The following is a 19,919-nucleotide window of genomic DNA, read 5'->3' as shown; positions in this document are numbered from 1 at the left end:
GGTAATATAAGCTCTGCATAATCAATCATGCGAAGCAGGAGTACTAAAGTCTAGATTTTGTATATATAGTTGTCAGCGACAGGCTTAATGTCGCCGATAGTACACAACTACTATTTATAAATTATAAAGTGTATTTGCAACCTGCACGTCAAGGATTTAATATGAACTCGTAATATTAATTATAGTTTAATTTTTTCAGTCATATCTTATAAACTTCGCCGAGTCTAAGTCTCTATCTCTAAAATACGTATTTTATTTATTATAAACTATTCGATTATATTATCTTTGATAAGTAGAGAGAATAGATAAGAGACTTAGAAAATAAGAGAAATATTAAACCCTATTATCTGAGATATAGAGTTCTAATCCTGTGGAAAACAGCCGCAATTTGCGGTAGTATTTCTTGACAGGTATCTTCCTACTATAGTGCAATATTATATTGGAATAAGGTTCCGCGCACTTAGGGAAAATGAGAAGGCGTTTAGATAATATAGCTTCCTGGAATTTCCAAGCTCGACTGTTCTACGATAATTTAGTAAACTGGAACGCAGAGTTGTCTGAGCAGTAGACAACGTCAGGCTTCCGATTACATCCTTGTATTATGTAAATCTTGTATTGTTTCGGCCCCCCTACCCAAGAATCAGAACTAGTTGCAGCGACAATTGTGAAAGCAGCGCCGCTGTAGATAACATCCATAATATACATCTAGTCGAGTGTGTCTTCAGAGTCGTCCTATTGAATACACAAAGCGTCCACCCACAAATAGTGAACTGATAATTCACTGCCCACTGCCATGGAATTGTCGATAGTATGGGGTATAACATCCCACTCATCTCCGAGACCGCCAGGAGAGATCAAGCGTTCCAAGTAGCTTTTTTAGATTCAAGCTGTTCCTCTCCGTCCTTAGATCTGTATCTTAACGCTGCATAAGAACATATAGGCGGAGCAGAAACGATCATCCTCTTCTCAACGTCAATTACTCTCGACAGTCCTCGGGGAAATTCGTGTAGTGGCATTGGCGCGCAGCTTTCTCCATAGGCTTTGTTGCAGATATTGAGCCAGGACCTGCACAAATCGAAGTCAAATTGGTCCCCCACTCGTCGGCCTTGCAAGAAGCGATCCTCGAGATTCGTTTCATCATTTTCAAGAAGAAATATGTACCGCACCCGCCATACGAGGCATTATCCGCTGGCCAGCATCTACAAATCGGGCAAATTTAGAGCCAGAATTATACAGAACTGCTGGATCAGTAGACACATGTAGCCGATTTATCTGGTACAGATTCTAGATATCCGTGTCTTAGCACCTCCATCTCATCGTTGATCTTATCATTCACAGTCATCAACTGCGTTGATGAGTGCTCGACCTGGTATGTTCCAAATTGAATGCGGTAGTAGATGATAGAGTCATCGCCACTAGGCATGCATCTAGTGGAGTTGATAGCTAGGCTACTGCAGACCAATCGACAAAGCCGACATTGTACTTTCTTCTGGATATCACAACGTTTCTGATCACCCAAATTGCCCCATCTTTGGTCCGAGCTCTGATATTTTGCGTATTGTGGCCTGGTGAAGAAAAACGACTTCTGGCTAAACTTCTAGCAACTGTTATACAATACGTTGCTCGGACGCTATCTCTTCAACTATAGCTGCCCCTTAGGAGAGAAGTGTTAAGGGTATTATTACCGCTGACTAGGGCAGAGAGAAAGTGTATATAGCGGAGATGTAGAAAATAATTGGAATGAATTATAATTATAAAGATCTGAGTATGTAAAAGCGATCAGGTTTAGGATCCACGATGAAATTAAGCAATAATAATACTAATTAAAGCTCGCCTGGAGCTTGTTTGGTACCCGGATTTATCCTTAGGCGGAAGTTTATATCTCTCTTATATAATAAGCAAAGTTATAACGCTAATATCTACTAATATTTATTAATTCTTAGATAGTAATTTATATAATATGAGTACCAAAGCTGCTATAGGCGACCCCGTTCGTCATCTGTGTATAGAGTCCTCCTAATCCAGCACTTTCAATTCCCTGATACACTGATATACTTGTGTAGTAGGACACATCCGCGCCGTAAATATACTTGTACGACGTTTCCGATCCTATCGTTCGTAGTCAAGGCAATAATTTAGATTCGTCATAAGAGGAATGAGGGCTAATACTGTTGGTTTTAAGCGCTCTGCTAAGCCCTGTTGGTCAATTTTGCACATTCGTCAATTACATCAAATACCTTTAATATCTTTTAAGGGCGTTTAATATTAAAATCCCGAGAGTAGATAAATAGGTGATTTGACGCGGAAAATTCGCTGACAAATTATAAAAATTTGTATGGGAAATTGACATACGGGGCATCCGTTTAACCAATTGGCCAAATTGACCAACAGGGCTTAGCAGCTCGCTTATTTTAAGTCGTACATGTGAGAAACTATTTTTATGAGTTAAACGCGACATGGTGTGTGCACTCTCTCCGCGCAGCTGTCCTATTTTATCTAAGGGGCGAAGTGTTGGTTCTGCGGGCCCGGGTCCAATAACTTCCCCTGCTTTCGTTGAGATGTTATTTCTGTGTGGTGGTACAAGCCCTTTGCGATGTTTCATCCTTCCATTGTGTTGGTATCTCACGTTGATGGAGACAGCTTTTTTTAACAACTTGGGGGGCCCGGAAGGTCGGAGGAAGGGGCGAGTGGGCTGTCTCGAGATAGTAACAGCAATTAGAGGTATTCGAAGCCGGAAGCAATGAAAGCCGGACGTAATAGAGACTATATATAGAGAGAGGAAGTCTTCCCTTCAATTATAGCATTAGTCCAACATCCATTTCCTTCCTTCACATTTCCTTCTGGGGTCTTTTCCTACGCACCTCTTTCATCATGGTTTCCTCCTTGTATTTCAGGGAGATTCTTCTCTTTTCTCTCATCGGGAGTTCAGTTTCTAATAAGATTCATCTCACGGCTCGACAGGAGGGCGGGTCATTGGGCGCCATTCCACTATGTGTTGTTAGTGCCGAGGGCGCACTGTTTACGGAGACTTCGGGCGTCCTTCCAACCGCCGGCTGCCCCGGTGTGCCTGGGGCTGCGACTGGGGCTGCCGGAATTACTGGTGCAGGCGTTACTGGAGGTGTACAGCCTATAAGCGTTTCTCCATCACTAGCAGGCGTATCAAGCACCAGCGTTTCTCCATCACCAGTAGAGATATCGAGTATAGGCTCCTCTCAAGGACCGGTCTCAGCAGCACCATTACCATCCTTCATCACCATCCCATCAGGGGCCTCCGGATCCGGTGAGACATTTTCACAGACAGTTTTCCCGGATCTCGCAACCCTCACTACAACCGAGACAGTCACAACCGGTATCGTTCAAACGGATGCCAGTGGAGGCACAACCACAGTACAAGGTCCAATTGTTGTGGGTCCTGGCGGTATCGGTTTCATCGGACAAACTGGAGCTCTGCCTACGGGTGTCAGCATTGATGACAACGGGAACCCTCCAGGAGGGTCGAATAACAACAACCCAGGGGGGGACAACAACAACAATAACAATGATGGCGATAATAATCCCTCAACTCAGTCGGCGCAACAAGAGAGCACAGCATCCGCGTCAGCATCCGCATCATCTACAGAGGCATGCATTTTCACCGAGGTTGCTTGTACCCAGACATGTACGGTCAGCTCAATCTCCGGTAGTTTAGCTCCCACCACCTCTTGCGGCAGTCCTGGATTGTGTCGAAGGCAGGTTGGCGGCGGTGGATGTACATCCACAACAGGCACGACCACCTCAACATATTTAACAACTGCCTCGGCCTCGGCCTTTATTTGCAAGGCTGGTTCGTGTGCTGGCGCTGTGTGTGGAACTTCCGCCCCGAATATAGCACCAGCTATAACCACGAACGCTCCGGGCGATCAGATCCCAAGTCTGGCGAATTTGCCGAACCCAGCATCCAAGAGAAGTCATAGAAGAATCACAAGAGTTGATAAAATTATTAAGCGGGTCGTGGATGTGGATGCAGAAGATCCGACATCGATCAGACAACTCGATTTCACAGACCCAAACTCGTTATATTCAGATAAAGCCGATGGCCTTTCGGGTAAAGAACAGTGGTATACAAACGCCCAGATGCTTGTGGGGAGCCAAGGGCCAGGGAATTTAATTTTCGCTGTGGGGGAGGATCAGCAAGAAGGAGGCGCCTCGTCGACGAAGTTCAACTATGCAGACCTGCGGCAAAATGCCATCACCACGGGAAGCGGTCCCTCCTGGGGCTGTACCAGTGTGTTGGTCTATTCTGAGCGGGGGGTATGGATTGCACACTTCTGGGAGCAAGAGCAGATGCAAGCCGCCGACTTCAATGGCCAAGTGCTTAACTTCATCCGCTCGGGCGAACCGGGGAGGTTCGAAGGGCTCAGCGACGTGGTCCCCTCGCTCTTTTCTGGACCGTCACCCGGGGAGGAAGAGGGAGAGATCGTCGAAGTCCCCGTCTTCTCAGGTGCCATCATCTTCACGCCCAGCTTCCGCAGAGATACGGTGCCGCCAGGTTCGCAACCCACAGACCCCATTTATAGCGACCAGGTCAACCAGATCAAGACCGTCTTGGTCAACCAGGTCCCCGGCTTCACGCTCGCGAACATGAACCAAAAAATCAACGTCGCCACATATCAGCCTGTCGAGGTCGAGGCCGAGATGGTATTCAATCCATGGCTTGGTCTCCTCACATTCGAATACGTGCCCCAACACGTCTCGAACGACAACAACGCGTGCGAAGTCCTTCGCGCCATCCGCATCCACATCCAAGATGCCATCCAGTCCATCATCGCATGGAACTGGCCCGGTCCCTCCGCAAACCCCAACGCGGCGGGGTCATCGAAGTCGAAAAGCAAGCGGCAGGGCGCGTGTCCCGTCAACCTCCCCCAGATCCTCTCGGCCCAGGGCGATGGCACAGCCGAGCCCGCAAGTTTTTTCGATATCAGCACGCCTGTCAGTGGAGTGACGGGTGTGACTTCACAAGTCGGACCAGCACCAGCATCAGGTTCAGCATCGCCATCAGCATCACCAACATCGCCAGCCACGTCACTGGCTGCAACGACGAGCTCGCAGCCTCCGCCGGCGGCAACCACAGCAGTGCTGGCCCCAAGTTCGACTCCGGCGGGTCCTGTCCTGTGTAGTAATTGGGAGCTCAGCCCGAACGGCGTACAGGTGGGGACGGACTGTGATGGGGATCTGAACAAGACGGTTACAGTGACGGGGGCGCCGGGGAAGAGGGCTGTTAAGACGGTTTTTTGAGGGGGGTAGGGGGGTGATGGTGGGAAGGGGGTTCGCTTAGGGATAGGGGCATTGAGGTAAGGATTCATTTTATTCATTCGTGTATCCGGCGTTATATCATATCATATTATAGCAATCCGAGATTGGAATTTATAAATTTATACTGGTCCCGTCGAAATCCTGAAACCTAATATGCACCACCTCATAGGCATCGCGGCATCTGATCGATGCTGAGTCAAGACCAATGCGATGTTGGCGACGTATTAATATGATATTATAAGGCTCATTATTTGATTGGTCTAGAAGATGTATTAATAGGACGTTACAAGCCTCATCATTCCATTCGTCTACAAAGGCGGGCGAACGGTGAACCGCAACCCCGCCTCGCGCTGTTTTTAAAGTCAGCATATATGCCGCCACCATCCTCTCACACTCTGAAGGTAAACTAATAAACTAAACTATCGCTCTCCTAGCAAGATGAAAAACAACCCAATGGCAACCTCAAGCCCAAACTCAAGTACCGCCCCATCCTCCCCGGAAGAAGCCGAACAGCTCATCCGCCACATATGCCACCACGGCTTCCGCACGAGCGACGAAATACAACAAGCCATCGATTCGCAGTTCCTCCCGCACGCAGACCAAATCCTCGCTCTACCCAAGACGACCCATTTCACCGACAAGCGCCCCTTTTGGTCGGTGGTTCCCTGGGCGCTGGCGCAGAAATGCTATCCACTCCTGCGATATCTCATCCATAATGGGTGGGAGATGAATCGGGCGCACGTGGGGACGACGGGATGTGCGTCGTTGCTGGGGTACGTACTGTACCTTTCATTCCTATTCATATGTACATGTATATGTTTTATTATATTATCCATCAAGATACACATTAAGATTCCCTGAAATACAAATAAATACACCCTGCTAATATATGCACAGCGAACGCGCGGTCCTACGAGACATCGACCTAACCCGCTTCCTCCTCGCCCAAGGCATGGACCCCCGTGTCGGAAATACCCCGCCGCCCGCCCCTCGCACCCCCACTCGCGGTTCCATAGGCTGGCTCCTCTACCTCGCCGCTATGTTCAGCAGCCTCGAGACCTTCACGCTCCTGCATTCACACGGGGCAAACCTGTCCTACGCGCACGCCCTCCACGGCGCCGCCTACGGTGGTCCCTCGCAAATCCCTATCATCCGACACCTGCTGGATAGCAAAGCCGTTGATGTAGATGAGCTTGACGTCTATCATGTGCCGCATATAGGGACGCCGCTGTTAGCGGCGATTACGAAGGGGCATGTAGAGGTTGTGAGGGTGCTGCTGGAGTACGGGGCGCATCCGTTGGCATGTATCAAGAGCCCGTATGAGACGAGTGCGGAGGAGTCGGCGAGGGCTTTGGGGAGGAGGGATGAGGGGGCTTCGAAGGAGATTTTGAGGATGTTAGAGGAGGCGAGGGGGGAGAGGGAAAAGGAGGGGAGGCTGGGTAATATACCGGTTACAGGTGGGCGTATATCTACATTTTCGTAAAGTATTCTATTAATTGTATTATGAATTACTACTTTGGTTTATATCTATTATTTTTATAGCTTCTAATATAAATCTATTTTCATTTTATACTAAAGCCACTTCCCAAGGTAGCGGCTGCTAAATTTGGCAGGACGCGGTTGCTGCTTTACGCAACCTTTACCTCTCGCCAGTCGGAGGTGGTCCCCTTCAAACTGTTCCTGGTTCCTGGTTCCTGTGCTCCACTTTCTGCTTTCTATATCTCTCTTTCCGTCTCTGGGGACTACTGCCCACCATGATCATTCCGCACGCACATTGGACCACACGGGCGCTCAGGTTGGTCACTTGTTTAAATACCTTGCGATCCCGCCGCCTACATCGAGCATCACCTCGCCCAAGAAGCTTGCCCTGTCACACCCTCGTACAAGTCACCTAGCTAGATCTTCGTCTCCTGAGGGCAGACTCCTCGCGATATTGTCTCCAGACCTCTGCGTTCATTTAGTTATCCCAAGTGTATCGTCGAGTCGCCTATCATGTTCACTAAACAAATAGCTAACCGGCAACTACTTACTCTACCGTAGGGTATAATAAATTTTATCTCTAAACGAACAAAACTTGCCTAACAGCCAGAGGAGCTTCAGTGTATATACTAACGTCTTATTAAATTAGCTTTTGTATTATACCTGAATGAAAGCGGTTATATCACTGACGTCACGTGCTAGTACCGAGATGAGCAATATGTTTGACTGGTCTACTTCTAGGACAGGGAACAAGTCCGCTTCTGGACTTACTTCAGCGGAGATAGATCTTAAGCCTCCGAGATTCTATGTTGACGATAACGAGATTGTCGTCCAAGTGATGGACTTCGAAGTCACTCCGCTTGGACTGAAAGCTGCATAAGAATTAGGTATTTCCGCTATAGTGCCTATTAGATCCAGCGATATCCATATCCTTTACGTCTCCGAGGACTGACCCGTCACTTGCTTTTCTTACATTCAACAGCAGCGAGTTCATAGAAGGTATGATTATGATCCCTCTATGTAAGACGACAAGTAAACACACTGACTCGTGATGCTGCGGTATTATGTGGCACCCGTGCTTTGGGGTTGATGCAACGACGACGGTGCCCCCGAGCCAATCTCACCACGCATCTCGTGAAGCATCTGCCACGATTCTTCATAGGTCAAAATCGATCGGTACAATAACGGATCCTTATTACTGTCCGTCTCGTCCTTCGCTCTAAATATATCGAATACCTCACTAATTAGATGTTGCAGAAGCTGTATGTCACTGTTCTGCGGGTGCTCCTTTAGATAGGTGAGAACGAGCATACATTGTTGGAGGGGTTGCAATTTTCCTGGGAAGAGCCATTGGTAGGGAGAAAAGGCCGGTAAGCGTGCAAGGTTTAGATAACTCCTTAAGAACTGGCAGCATAGAGACATCTCGCTGTGAACTTTGTCAGTAAAGTGAAAGGAGTTGAGGGAAGGGGGGGAGGTTGTAGGATTTCGCAGGTGAAGAACGTACTGGTTCCAAATCGTCGAGGTCTGGTGGTCGTCAGGCCCACTCAAGAATTGCCGATTAAAAAATATCAACACGTGGTGTTTCGTCATGTAGAGTCCAATTCGTGCATATGCATTAAACACCGTCTCTTCGTGTGGATTATCTTGGTAGAGCCATTTGTGTATTAACGGATCTGCCGTAAGTAGCTGGGTTGAGATATGACCATGCTCCGGAGTGCCACGGACTTGTAGTCGTCCGATGAGGACGTCTATCTTTCTCTGGAATAGTTCCAGCTCTGCAATTAAATTTCTCAGATCCTCTTTAGCCGGTATGCGGTGATTGTAGCATTGTTCCACAATCTTCCTCATCACGCGGGTCATCTCGAAGCGGCCAATAGCGAGCAGCATTGCTGACGAAGATTGTGCATACTGGTTAGAAGTGTCTAGGATAGCCCTCCCCAAGCCGATACTGATGTCATGAAATTCTTGAGGTATTTTGGTGGTGTACGACTCCTCGCTGCTACTGTGCGACAGAGAACTTCCCGAAGTAAGCGTGGCCAGCACTTCGAGATATATGATATGATACCAAACCCGCCGTGCAATCTCACCCTCCACTTCACCATAAGCCATGATTATTACCTCCTCGCTGTGCAGGCCGAGAGTCATTGCAGCTTGCATCACCTGCGTAACAAAAGCTGGCGCTGTGAGTATCTCATCCACCTCCGGATCGCACTCACGAGCTAAAATGGACGCTATGAGGCCATTTAAGGTTGGTAGCTTGGCATACTTGCATAGTGTGAGACATTCCTCGAGTTTAGTGCGTAAATGTAAGAGCAACGCCGAAGAGTGATGCACATGTATCGAGGCTTCGGCTAACAAAGAAGGCGAAGCAGCTACAGCTCCACAGTAAAGCACCGACCAAAGTAGGCATAGAAAGGAACCATCTGTTAAATCATTTCTCGCCTGATTTCGGAGCTCGTCGTTGTTGTATCGAACCCAAAATGTGTCGTACTCTGCTTGCAGGGTAGGGCCATGAACCAAAGGTAGTAGCGGGCGAACACCGAGAAGAAAAGACCGGAGTAAAACATCGCATAGTTTCTTGGAAGGGAGACTTTGTAGGAGCTTTACAAATCCAGCCCTACTACCGTCGCCGAATTCCTTGGAATAAAGCCGGGCTTGCTGTGCTTCCAGGAGGCGGTCACAGTCTGGTACCTTCTCCAATATCAATTATTTGTTCCTTTTGCAACTGCCATATCGTCGACACTCTGTTCGCACTCTTCGCATGTAACATAGTTTAAACACGTTAGTGGATATAGATGTGAACTTACTCGAGTATTAGAGAGCGCCCAGAAGCTACTGCCAACATATCGATGTGAGGGACCTTGTCCTGTGCTCAAGCACCAGGGCAGCCCGAAACCTTCTTCCTTGCTATTTTCCTTCTCGGGCATCTGCTTCAGAGCTCTTAACAGCTCGGATGTGTTATCCAAAGGGTCGTCAAGAGACCATTTATTGATAACTTTGGCCTTATCAGGCCTGTTTTGGCTAAACTCTATGGCAGGCGCCCCTTGAAGGCTTCTAGTTGGAGATTCGTAAGAGTGGGTTGGTAAATACATAGCAGATGAAGCACTGCTGAATGGAAAGTGGCCTTGAGATGAGGCAGACGGATAGGTGTAGTGGGATGAGGTAGATAGCGGGCCGACGTCCATGTTGGACGTACTTGTAATAATATCATCATAGTCATTGAACAAGTACGAGAGGTTCTGGTCTTCTATGAGGAAAGGGACCTCGGCTGTGGTATCTTTATCCCACTCTACTTCATCGCGAGGCCCCTGCACTGCCCCAGGAAAATCCGCCTGGCTATTTTTTGAGCGTGGAAGAGAGCGCAGAGGTGGATCGTCCATGACTTCATTGGTCCTATTCTGTGCGTTCTCCGACGTAATCCTCCGTCTCTTCTGGCCCTGCTGAGTATTGGTAGGTTGTGGAGGGAAGGGTTCATAGACGCATTTCTCATTAAATCGTTTGCAGTGAAAGCAAGCTGGCCGCTGCTTCTCACACTTGATCTTGTCCCAAGCATTAGATCAGAGTAGTGCAGGCTGGGATGGGAGGAAGGTTGGGAGGTGCTCGCTAGCCTCCGGCGGCATTTCTGGCTGGAGGGAGGCTCACCTTTCTTCGCTTGCAAGGTAGACAATTCAGCGACGGACGTGAGCGGGTGATAACGCGACTTTCGGCGCCCATGGTCAGATATTAGGAAGAAAAAAAGGGCAATTGCCACCAAATATACGGCAGAACCGCGGAAAAGGAGCAGAACGCAAACTTCTATATAGCTAGTAATTATGAACTACGTCATAGTTAGTCGATTGACTCCATGAATGCGTGGGTGTTAGTGCTCTTGAATAAGAGAGAAAGAAACATGGAAGGAAGTGGAATGAAGTTGAAACCTATTAGCGGATTTGTCAGATTAGGCGCTCAAAACCCACGTGGTCAGGCTTACATAATAGGCCTAAAACCTCCCTATATGCAGCCCCTTTTATCACTTAGATTCCTGTATAATTAAGTTTGTTTTTTAAAAGACCCTTTTTAACTGCAACAATTGCTGAAGTCTTAGTAGCTAAGACAAGGATTCGTATGTAAAATAAGGTTGTTCTGTACTAGAACAAGGTTGTTCTGTGCTAGGAATCACGATGACTGTAGAACATCACGTTTTTATGACTAAACATACCACGAAGTGTCACGTGTATCTATATTGTAAGTTATGTAATCTTGCTCCATGCCATGAGTGCTTTAGGGTGCCTCGTCCTTTGTAGAGTAAAGTATACCCCAGGAAACTGAGTAATTAGTGGTAGGACGGCAATATAACGAAAAGTGACTAGAACCTCGGGAAATACATTATCAAGGTAGTGAAGTGCACCTTCGACTTTTAGGGCGAAACCACTGTCAGAAGAATCAGTAGTAATCTCCTTTATAGACTGACTTTTAGTATACCTCCCGCATAAACAACTTATATTATATAAAGGCTTGATAATTGCTTAATAGCATTGGAAAGACGGTATCTTCTGCGTATATCTCGACGCCAATATAGTCGCTATAAGACCTTTACAAGGACTGGGATATTTTGTATTTCGTCCTTATTTCGATACTTATACTTAGTTGGCCTGTATGGGATCTTTTGTCGTAGCACACAAAGTTGCTTCTATGCCCCAAAGCCACCATGCTATTGAATCCTTGACTTGCACGTAGAACGGTGCAAGATTCGGTCTCTCCTAGTAGAACTCATCTCGACCAAAGGTGCTATCATACCTTTCATCGCATAGATGTCTGTTGAGTAAGGTATCGCTAGATTAATGCTTAGAGAGGCAGCTGGAATCAGCATCATCCCCATCTGGGGTCTGCGCGCTCTGAGCCGAATCTATTCGTTCATGAAAGGCTTTGTTGGGATTAGTCAGTTAAGGAGCAGTCTTCCTAGGTGCCTTCTTATCATACTTCTTCGTAACACCATACTGAGTTGTCTACTTTGACGTTTCTTACGCCACGTAAAAACAGCACTGATAACGCTAAGATCAACACCAAATTATAGCTAAACAGGTCTGAATTCTCTTCAGCGGTCTCTTTATCTTTTTATACTTTAGGCTAGGGGTGTAGACGCTGGAAACATCCACCACGCACAACCAGTCCTTGGGTATCAGCGGCCTTTAATTCGGCGGGCGAATTATTCAGGCGAGTATTAAGCTCGGCCTATATTTGATAAGTACCTCGCTGGCCGAGCATCTGTTGACACGAGTTTGTCCTGCCTGGACCTAGGGGGATGAGAAAGGTAGGCTTACAAGAGAAGTGCGGGGCGCAGGTAGTATTACTATCGTTCCAACTACCTAAGCGTTCTGGCGGGAGACATAGGATCGGGGGCTCCGTTGTAGAGGGGTGGTTATTTTCGTCGATATATACTAAGTTACGTTTTCTGGCTGGCTCACGCTTTCACTTTGATTAAGTTATTTCGTCGATGAGAATGAAGTACATAAGTCGTGTTCGTATGAAGCTGAAGAGGCTAGCGCACGGGCCAGAGAAACTATTTTTTGGGCTGTCTGTAGGACAGACGCGAGATTGATCAGCACTCGGCCGAGAGCTACGGTCGCTAACTTATAGTATCTTCTCGGCCGATAGATCCAATAGTCCCACTTCGGTCATACTCTAGCTTCTCCTGGGGCAAAATGTACGCTATTTGATTACAGTAACGGTGAATATGCGGCAACCTCTGCTCTTGGGCTGAAGCACGGACTGTAGTTCTATAGAAACTGCTCACATATGATCCCTCGGTTTCTCGCCAACTGGCTTACTGATGGACGGGATAACGGATTCACTGAATAGCTGACTCTACGCTTACCTATTTCTTCCTGTATGTTATGCCCCAGCTATCATGTCTTCTAATAATGTTACATATCCCTATTTAACCTACTGACTTACTTTAGCTGGCAAGCCGCCTGCTCCCTTACATGCAACTCACTCAGTCAACCTACTTCTACGCTACTGATCTTTGACTAGTTGTCTCTTTCATTATATATATTCTTCCGCTTGTTAGTTGGAAGACCTCATATTCAAAGATGGGACAGCCTCAAATCCCTCCTACCCCCCCGGGCACCAGCCTGGCTGGAAAGACTATAATCATCACTGGCGGCAATGCTGGTCTGGGTTTCGAGGCTGCTCGCCAATTCCTCATATTGAAAGCATCTAGGGTCATCATCGCCGTTCGCTCTAAGTCTAAGGGCCAAGAGGCTGTGTCGGCTCTCAGAGCCAACCTCGAGGTCAAGAAAGCCAACCCCCACGCCACAATCCAAGCCTTCGAGCTCGATCTCGACGACTACGAGTCAGGATTGCTGTTCGCCGAGAAAGTCAAGACAGAGGTCAAGGAGCTAGATGTTCTCCTATGCAATGGGGGGGTGAACCTCATGGATTATCAAAAAAGCAAGAGTGGCCACGAACGCGTCATGCAAGGTATGAATCTACAGTATCCTGATGAGTCTGGTTTCGAAAGACCGCCTTCACCAAGCTTTCTTATATAAGGATGTTTCTAAACTTCACCCACAGTAAATTGCTATACCCACTTCCTTATAGCCCTTGAGCTCCTGCCCCTTCTTCAAGCTACTGCCGCCATTCGAGGTACTCCGTCGCACCTCACAATCGTCGGCTCTGCTACTCAGACCACGCACACATTGACCAAGAAGCCTGTCATTGCATCAGGGACGGTGTTTGACCACTTTGATAATCAGAAGACCTACAGCGGCGTCACCCGCTACAGTGATAGTAAATTAACCGCCAATGCCTTCGTTCGTGCCCTTTTCAGGCATGTCCCCACTTCCGACGTCATTGTGAACAATCTTTGCCCTGGGTTAGTCGCTACCGGCTTCGATAAACACCTTTCTGGCTGGTTAAAGCCAATTATGTTTGTCTACCGCAAGGTAGCAGCTAGGAATGTCGAGGAGGGTGGTCGTACTCTGGTCTACGCGGCCACCTTGGCGGGATCCGAGACTCACGGGCAATTTCTCCAGCACAACAAGATTGACCAGTAAATCCCCCACTCTTACATTGAGACTGCATTGTTGCTAAACTTGATACTTAGGGGCGCATCATTTTTAGACCAGGAAGCTGGTTCAAACTTTATCGAAAAGCTCTGGGCTGAGATGGTTGGAGAGGCTACTAAGATCGATCCTAAGCTAAAAAAATATGTCTACCCTCGGCAAGCTGTCATCTAATAAAATTTTGAGATTATTTAAGCGCAAGATTGATTTCTATAGAAGTAATAGTTGATATTTTGTTTGTTAAAACATCGAGTTACTCTAGACTTACTATATGTAGAATATAAAAAAAGTTGACTAAAATACTAGCGACAATTAATTCGCTTTCTACTTAATATAGATATTTGTAGGTAATATCTATTTCCTCGGGCGTATAACTAGTATATCCTACTATGAAGCGATTTCGACTTGATGTAAATATATACGAACTAGCTCTCCTAATTGCACATCCTCAGAGGATATTCGCGAGTAGATACTATAAAAGGAAAGAAACGTATTTAAGAGCTAGCTTTTCCCAATCCTTACTACTTATATAGACAGAAGATACAAATCACTAACGTAGTAGATCTTATTAGATCACATATAACTGAGTAAGTTTTCGATACTTCCCCAACCTCGAAAGTCGGATTCGAAATTAGCACTTACGTCAATAGCGATGTCCAAATGAGATCTTTCCAGCCGAGTCGTATCTTGTTCGGCTGAGGCAAGTACTATAGACACTAAGTTGTAGATAACTTTCAAGTTAGGCAACATGTTAACTATTGGTCTATAGGTATCTGTATCTAATATACAAACACTTCTTAGAGACTACTCTAATATACGAGTTATTATTGATACTATTCCCGAGTACTTCCTATTTTATTATACTAATTACTTTCTAAAACTAATTAAAAAAGAGAGTCTTTCTATTATAATAAAGAAAAGTATATTATAAGATATATTAATTAAGTTTATAGATTTATATAAATAGAATATTTTTATATAGTAGTAAATAAAGCTATATCTATTATTAGAACTTAACTAATACTAATAGTTTCTATCTTTTTATAAGATATTAAACTTAATAATATATTCGTAGATTATAATAAAAAAAGAAGAAATAAAGAGATTAAAGGGAATAATAGTAGAAGGAGAGAATAAATAAAAATAGGAGTAGAGAAAGAAGTAAGACGTAGCTTTTTAGTAAGTACACTTAAATAATTTGCCTGAGTACACGTACTTTAGACGACAAAACTAATTAACATCTTACTAGTAATATAGCGGGTGAGGAGCAAAGTTTGAAGTAAAAAGTCTAAATGATTTAAAGACTTAGAATACTTTTTACAACTCTAAATCAAGTAAAACGACTCTATCCAATAAAGCTATTGACTTATCCCAAATATTAAATCCTCCTGTCAGTCTATTCCCATGTGTGACCCCTAAAAACCACTTACAACCCCTCTAAGAAGCTCAAGACAACAGGGTAAACCGTCTTGACAGCGTCCTTGGCCCAAGTAAAGTCCATATGAGCATACCCCGGGAACGTCTGAGTAGAAACAAGGTTCCCATTCTCCTGCAAACCCGGGTTCAAGTATTCTACAACATCAGTCTCAGTAGCAAGGAAGTCGTTCGCACCGACAAAGGTCGCGACCTTGACGGTATTGGCCGGGATACTAGTCAAGTCGTATATCTTCGCAGGGGCAGTGCCCTCCTGGTAGTGCTGGAAGAGTCCAGTGCGAGCAGATTGGATCCAGTGGGCAAGGTTACGGCCGCTAGTAGGGGCAGGGAAGTGGCCGGCAAAGTTGCTGTCAGCGAGATGTTTCGAGGGACCGAAGATGAATTGATAGAGGACATCGTAAGAGACGTCGAGGTCTCCGAAGGCGCTGTTGAAGAATTGGAGGGTTGGGACGAAGATTTTGCTTGGGATGCGCTTGGTAACTTCGTCGGTGTGGAGTTTGGCGAGGGCGGCGAAGAGCTTGGAGCGTTGGTTGGTAAGTTGGGCGGGGGGTCCAAGGAGAGCTACACCGGAGAGTTGGCTGGGTGGTAGGTTGCCATCTGCGAGACTGGCAACGATTTCAACGGCGCCTGAAGGATTATTAAAATGCGCCAATTATAAAGGGTATTTAGACGTAGAACGGGATATGAATTACCTTGAGAGTGACCGATTAGGGAAAGCTTGTTGGCCTTTGTCTGCTTCAAAACGTACGAGACAAATGCCGGGAGATCGAATTGGGCCATCTCATCCCACGAAAACTTGTCATTAGTGGTCGGGCTGTACTGGTTACCGCGAGAGTTACCCATCCAAACATCGTATCCTTGATTGGCAAGAACATAGGCAAGACTGTTTTCGGGGCCGTTGAGAAGCCATGTGTCGCTGGAGTCAAACAGTCCATGCTGAAGATACACGATTTTGTTGGGCTGGGGTGTGCCAGCAAAACCACTGACAAGGCGCTGAAGGTTCAATTGGTAGCCATCAGAGGTGGTAACAGTATGATTGACGAAGTCCTCGTGGCGAACGAGAGAGACAGGACCAATGGCAGCAGCAGAAGCCAAGAGCGGGAGCAGAAAGGTTGGGAGAAAGGTAGTGGAGCGCATTGTGAGTGTTGGAAATGAATATTTATCAAAAGAGTGACTGAATATTATTAAAAATGCAGAACAAATTGTTCGTCAGCGCAAAAGAAAATGACGACAGCTTCCGAACAGGATAGTATGAGCGAATGAATAAGCCGGAGAGCGTGGTGAAGAACGAAGATAGACGGGTTCCTCTTGACCTTATATACTGGTGATAACTATCGTCGTACAAAGTACTCCTCGGTCTGTCCGGCTGACTACTCGAAGCACGAGCTTGCGGAAGACTACCGAGCGATGGTCCCAGTACCGTGAAACACGCCATCTGATCGCCGCTATGAATTAAGCTCTTTCCCGAAGGAGACGCTGCCTAAAGATCTCCCGGGATCCACGCAATCTGAGACATCTCCGAATGTGAAAATTATGCCAACCCAAACGAGAAGGAGGACACCTAATGAGGAACTGATTCTCTATAATAAGATACCTGATAAGTAGCTGGCCGCCAGCCCTATACTCGCCAACAATATACATCGATCTCGAAGCGTAGACCTCTACCGCGAGGGCTCCCCTTTCGGGCCGTTCCATCGTCGGACTTTTAATCGATACGGGAATCCCGATTGGACGGGTCTATCTCGTCGATATATATATTATGGGTACGCAAGCGTTTAGTACTCTAGGTGTTAAATAGGTCGGATGTGGAGGATATAGCGGCTGGAAGCAATTCCTATACAATTACAGTGGCAGTTGCTGATCAAGAGCACAAGCAGGGATAATACGAACGAACGTACAGCGACGATTTATGAATAGCTTCAATTTGCGACCGGATGGAATTGGTATTATTATTACACTATGCGCCGGGGATCTGGATTATATAGGGAATTGTAGATACAGAGGCGATACCGGAGGTATAATTGGATAATGGCCTTTGGTTGCCCTAAAAGTAATTTCGCTCCAAATACGCCTAATAATACGCTATACCTCCGGCTCTATTATAGGTATAGCACGCTTATAGCCCACGAGCTTACGAGCTGCAGTAGTGCGATTCTCTGATTAACGCTCGTATTCTTACATCAACGTCGGCTCTTACTTCTCTGCTTTATTATTGAACGATATAGAAAACTATGATCTCTACACTTCGACTAGTATCTCGACTTAGAACTTCCAGCGGTTGTTTCGTGTGTCGAAAGCGCCGGAAGAAATGCGACGAGAGTACACCACGGTGTGCAGGCTGTGTCCGGAACAACTTCAAATGCGTGTGGCCTGCGCCAGAGAGCGTTGGAGTAAAGGATGCTTCGTCGACAGCTACTATTACTATTAGCCCAAGCCCAGCCGACTCCAACTCGCCCTTTGCAGACGACTCTAGCAAAGTTGGGCGAGTGCGCTCCCCGATGTATGGCCTACCATGGATCAGAACATCTATGGATCATTATCTGTCAATTTACTTCAGGGATAGATTCATGACAGGTGTTTTTAGACCGAATGCCCACCCCGCTTTTCAGGATCCAGGGTATTTGATCTTGGTTAGCGCACAAATGAGTACGACCATGGGCGCTTTTTTAGCTACGGCGGCGATGCATGCATCATGGGCAAATCCAAAGTTCAGGCGACCTGCGATAAGGTACTACAATTCTGTACTTGCAGGTTTACGAAAGTCTATTGCAGAAGGAGCAGCAAAAGGAGGCGAAGATTGGCTGCTTTTGGCAACTAACCTTTTGGTATTATTTGAGGTATGTCGATAATAAAAACCCTCTGCGAGTATATTGGCTCACAGAAGCACGCTTGGCCATTTCAGATAAATAAAGGATGGAATACCGGTCACAATCCTTTAGGAGCCGCCCCACATCTTGACGGCCTGGCGCACATTCTAAAGATCAGAATTGGCGAAGAATCCAAGAAGCCCCAGGAATTTGTTCATCTCCAGAACAAAATATCCGCAGAATCATTCGTGTTGTGGTCCTCGTTCCTCTCTCTTTTCTATTCGGAAATTGATCGTGTTGGTGATACTATCAATTGGAATGACTTGAATATCTACCTCGATCGTGATGTATTCCCCGATGCTTCGATATCTTCCAACTCGCCTCTTCTCGTGTTAGACTGGAAATTACATGGAACGATCTTCGAGATCAGCCGACTCAGCCATAAAGTGCCTTTAGAAACCTCGAGTTATGTTCGTGGGAGGGAGCTGGAGACGGAGCTTATTCGTCGAGAGAAGGATGTTCGCTTCGAGATACCGAATTACGCATCTCCGGGACAAACTCAGGATGTGCTACAGCAAATACTTCTCTATATCTTGGCCACTCAGATCTTGGTTTTCAAAACCTTGAGACCCGAGACTCGTACATGTAATCCGAGAATCCGGGAAATTGTTACCGAGGCCATGGCGGCAATAAGCCGTATCGAAATCGAAGCTAAAACTAATTGTGGTCCTTATTTCTGCTGGCCACTAGCTATTCTCTCTTGTGCAGTAGAGTCAAAGGCGAATATATCGTCGCTGAGAGACGCGCTGAAGAAGGTATGGCTCGTATCGTACTGTGGCGAAGTGCAGCGGGTCAGAAATGCGACAGAAGTCTTTTGGCAGAAGGTCGACGTAGAAAAAGGAGAGGATGATTTTAACCTGCTAGATATATTGATTTATCAGGGTGGGATGTTCAAACATCCATCTATGGTGACGGAATGGGGGAAGTCGCTGTACGATCGAAACTGTTGATCAGTCACAGCGGGACCAAGAAGCGAAGTGCGAGCTTGACTTCCGGCCGACCTCACCAATGCAGTATGAAGTTTCCCGCAATCGTTGCTACTTCTTTGCTGGGAATATTGGAACTAGAGATAGTGGTCAGAAGTAATATTTGGGTATTAGAAAAGCCAAATTCAGCCTGGTTCCGACAACATCTAGTTCCGTAGGAGGCCAAAACGGAAGGTCGTCGTATAAAAATGCCGTTCTGAAATTTGTCTCAGGGACAGTATGAGTGTAGAGCCACAATAGCATTCTAGTATGATTTCTGTAGAACATGCCGGCCGGATAAGAGGAAGAAAGAAAGCAATATAACAAAAGGTACTCCCGATTGATGTACGAACTCGAGGGGAACTGACATCCTACGAAGTCGAGGTTGGGAACTTGGGGGACACTGAAACCTTTTTTCCGCACCTGCCATTTACACCGCTCGTGAACAACAAACCAGATGGCGATGCGCGCTGCAGGGATCTAATACTACTGTAACGGTAATAAGGTTGTCTGAGGTATTCGGGGCGGAGAAAGCAGCCAATCAACGAACGATGCGCGCTCATGGCTGGCGCTGGCCAAATGGCAACAAGGACGCCTAACCGCAACTGGCGGTTATACCCTGACGACCACATCGATATATTTCCCAATGGCTGGATTTTAACAGCATATACTGCCTGTTCATTTTCCTAGTTGTCTTTACTACAACAATATTGGAATAGCGAAAGTCTACATGTAAGTACCCCGCGCCAGTTCCAACCACAACGCACTATTGACTCGTAGCGAGTAACTGTAATAGCGACGAGTATATATCGAAGGGCGCAGATACATATAAATGC

The 19,919-nt window shown here is 46.4% G+C and overlaps 6 protein-coding genes across 6 annotated transcripts; 4 read left to right on the top strand and 2 right to left on the bottom strand.

Annotated features, from left to right (window-relative positions):
• Positions 1-2,871: 2,871 nt before the first annotated feature.
• Positions 2,872-5,274, top strand: BP5553_10631 (uncharacterized protein; the record flags this gene model as incomplete). The annotated part of the gene is made up of 1 exon (XM_032019254.1): positions 2,872-5,274. The coding sequence occupies one exon, from the start codon at positions 2,872-2,874 to the stop codon at positions 5,272-5,274; it is 2,403 nt and encodes an 800-aa protein (XP_031864694.1).
• Positions 5,275-5,745: 471 nt separating this feature from the next.
• BP5553_10630 (uncharacterized protein) lies at positions 5,746-6,775 on the top strand (the record flags this gene model as incomplete). The annotated part of the gene is made up of 2 exons (XM_032019253.1): positions 5,746-6,065; positions 6,190-6,775. The coding sequence occupies 2 exons, from the start codon at positions 5,746-5,748 to the stop codon at positions 6,773-6,775; spliced, it is 906 nt and encodes a 301-aa protein (XP_031864693.1).
• A 1,058-nt stretch (positions 6,776-7,833) lies between these two features.
• On the bottom strand, positions 7,834-10,151 carry BP5553_10629 (uncharacterized protein; the record flags this gene model as incomplete). The annotated part of the gene is made up of 3 exons (XM_032019252.1): positions 7,834-8,197; positions 8,276-9,462; positions 9,579-10,151. 3 exons carry the CDS (start codon positions 10,149-10,151, stop codon positions 7,834-7,836), a joined length of 2,124 nt encoding a protein of 707 aa, XP_031864692.1.
• A 2,691-nt stretch (positions 10,152-12,842) lies between these two features.
• BP5553_10628 (Uncharacterized protein) lies at positions 12,843-13,991 on the top strand (the record flags this gene model as incomplete). The annotated part of the gene is made up of 3 exons (XM_032019251.1): positions 12,843-13,233; positions 13,354-13,804; positions 13,859-13,991. 3 exons carry the CDS (start codon positions 12,843-12,845, stop codon positions 13,989-13,991), a joined length of 975 nt encoding a protein of 324 aa, XP_031864691.1.
• Positions 13,992-15,243: 1,252 nt separating this feature from the next.
• On the bottom strand, positions 15,244-16,388 carry BP5553_10627 (uncharacterized protein; the record flags this gene model as incomplete). The annotated part of the gene is made up of 2 exons (XM_032019250.1): positions 15,244-15,878; positions 15,944-16,388. 2 exons carry the CDS (start codon positions 16,386-16,388, stop codon positions 15,244-15,246), a joined length of 1,080 nt encoding a protein of 359 aa, XP_031864690.1.
• A 1,094-nt stretch (positions 16,389-17,482) lies between these two features.
• BP5553_10626 (uncharacterized protein) lies at positions 17,483-19,068 on the top strand (the record flags this gene model as incomplete). Its single annotated transcript, XM_032019249.1, has 2 exons — positions 17,483-18,088; positions 18,154-19,068. The coding sequence occupies 2 exons, from the start codon at positions 17,483-17,485 to the stop codon at positions 19,066-19,068; spliced, it is 1,521 nt and encodes a 506-aa protein (XP_031864689.1).
• Positions 19,069-19,919: the final 851 nt, after the last annotated feature.

This window comes from Venustampulla echinocandica (genome assembly GCF_003357145.1).
Source record: "Venustampulla echinocandica strain BP 5553 chromosome Unknown scaffold_16, whole genome shotgun sequence".
NCBI lineage: Eukaryota > Fungi > Ascomycota > Leotiomycetes > Helotiales > Pleuroascaceae > Venustampulla > Venustampulla echinocandica.
The sequence above is the reverse complement of the archived record's forward strand: the minus strand, read 5'-3'. Positions and strand labels throughout refer to the sequence as shown.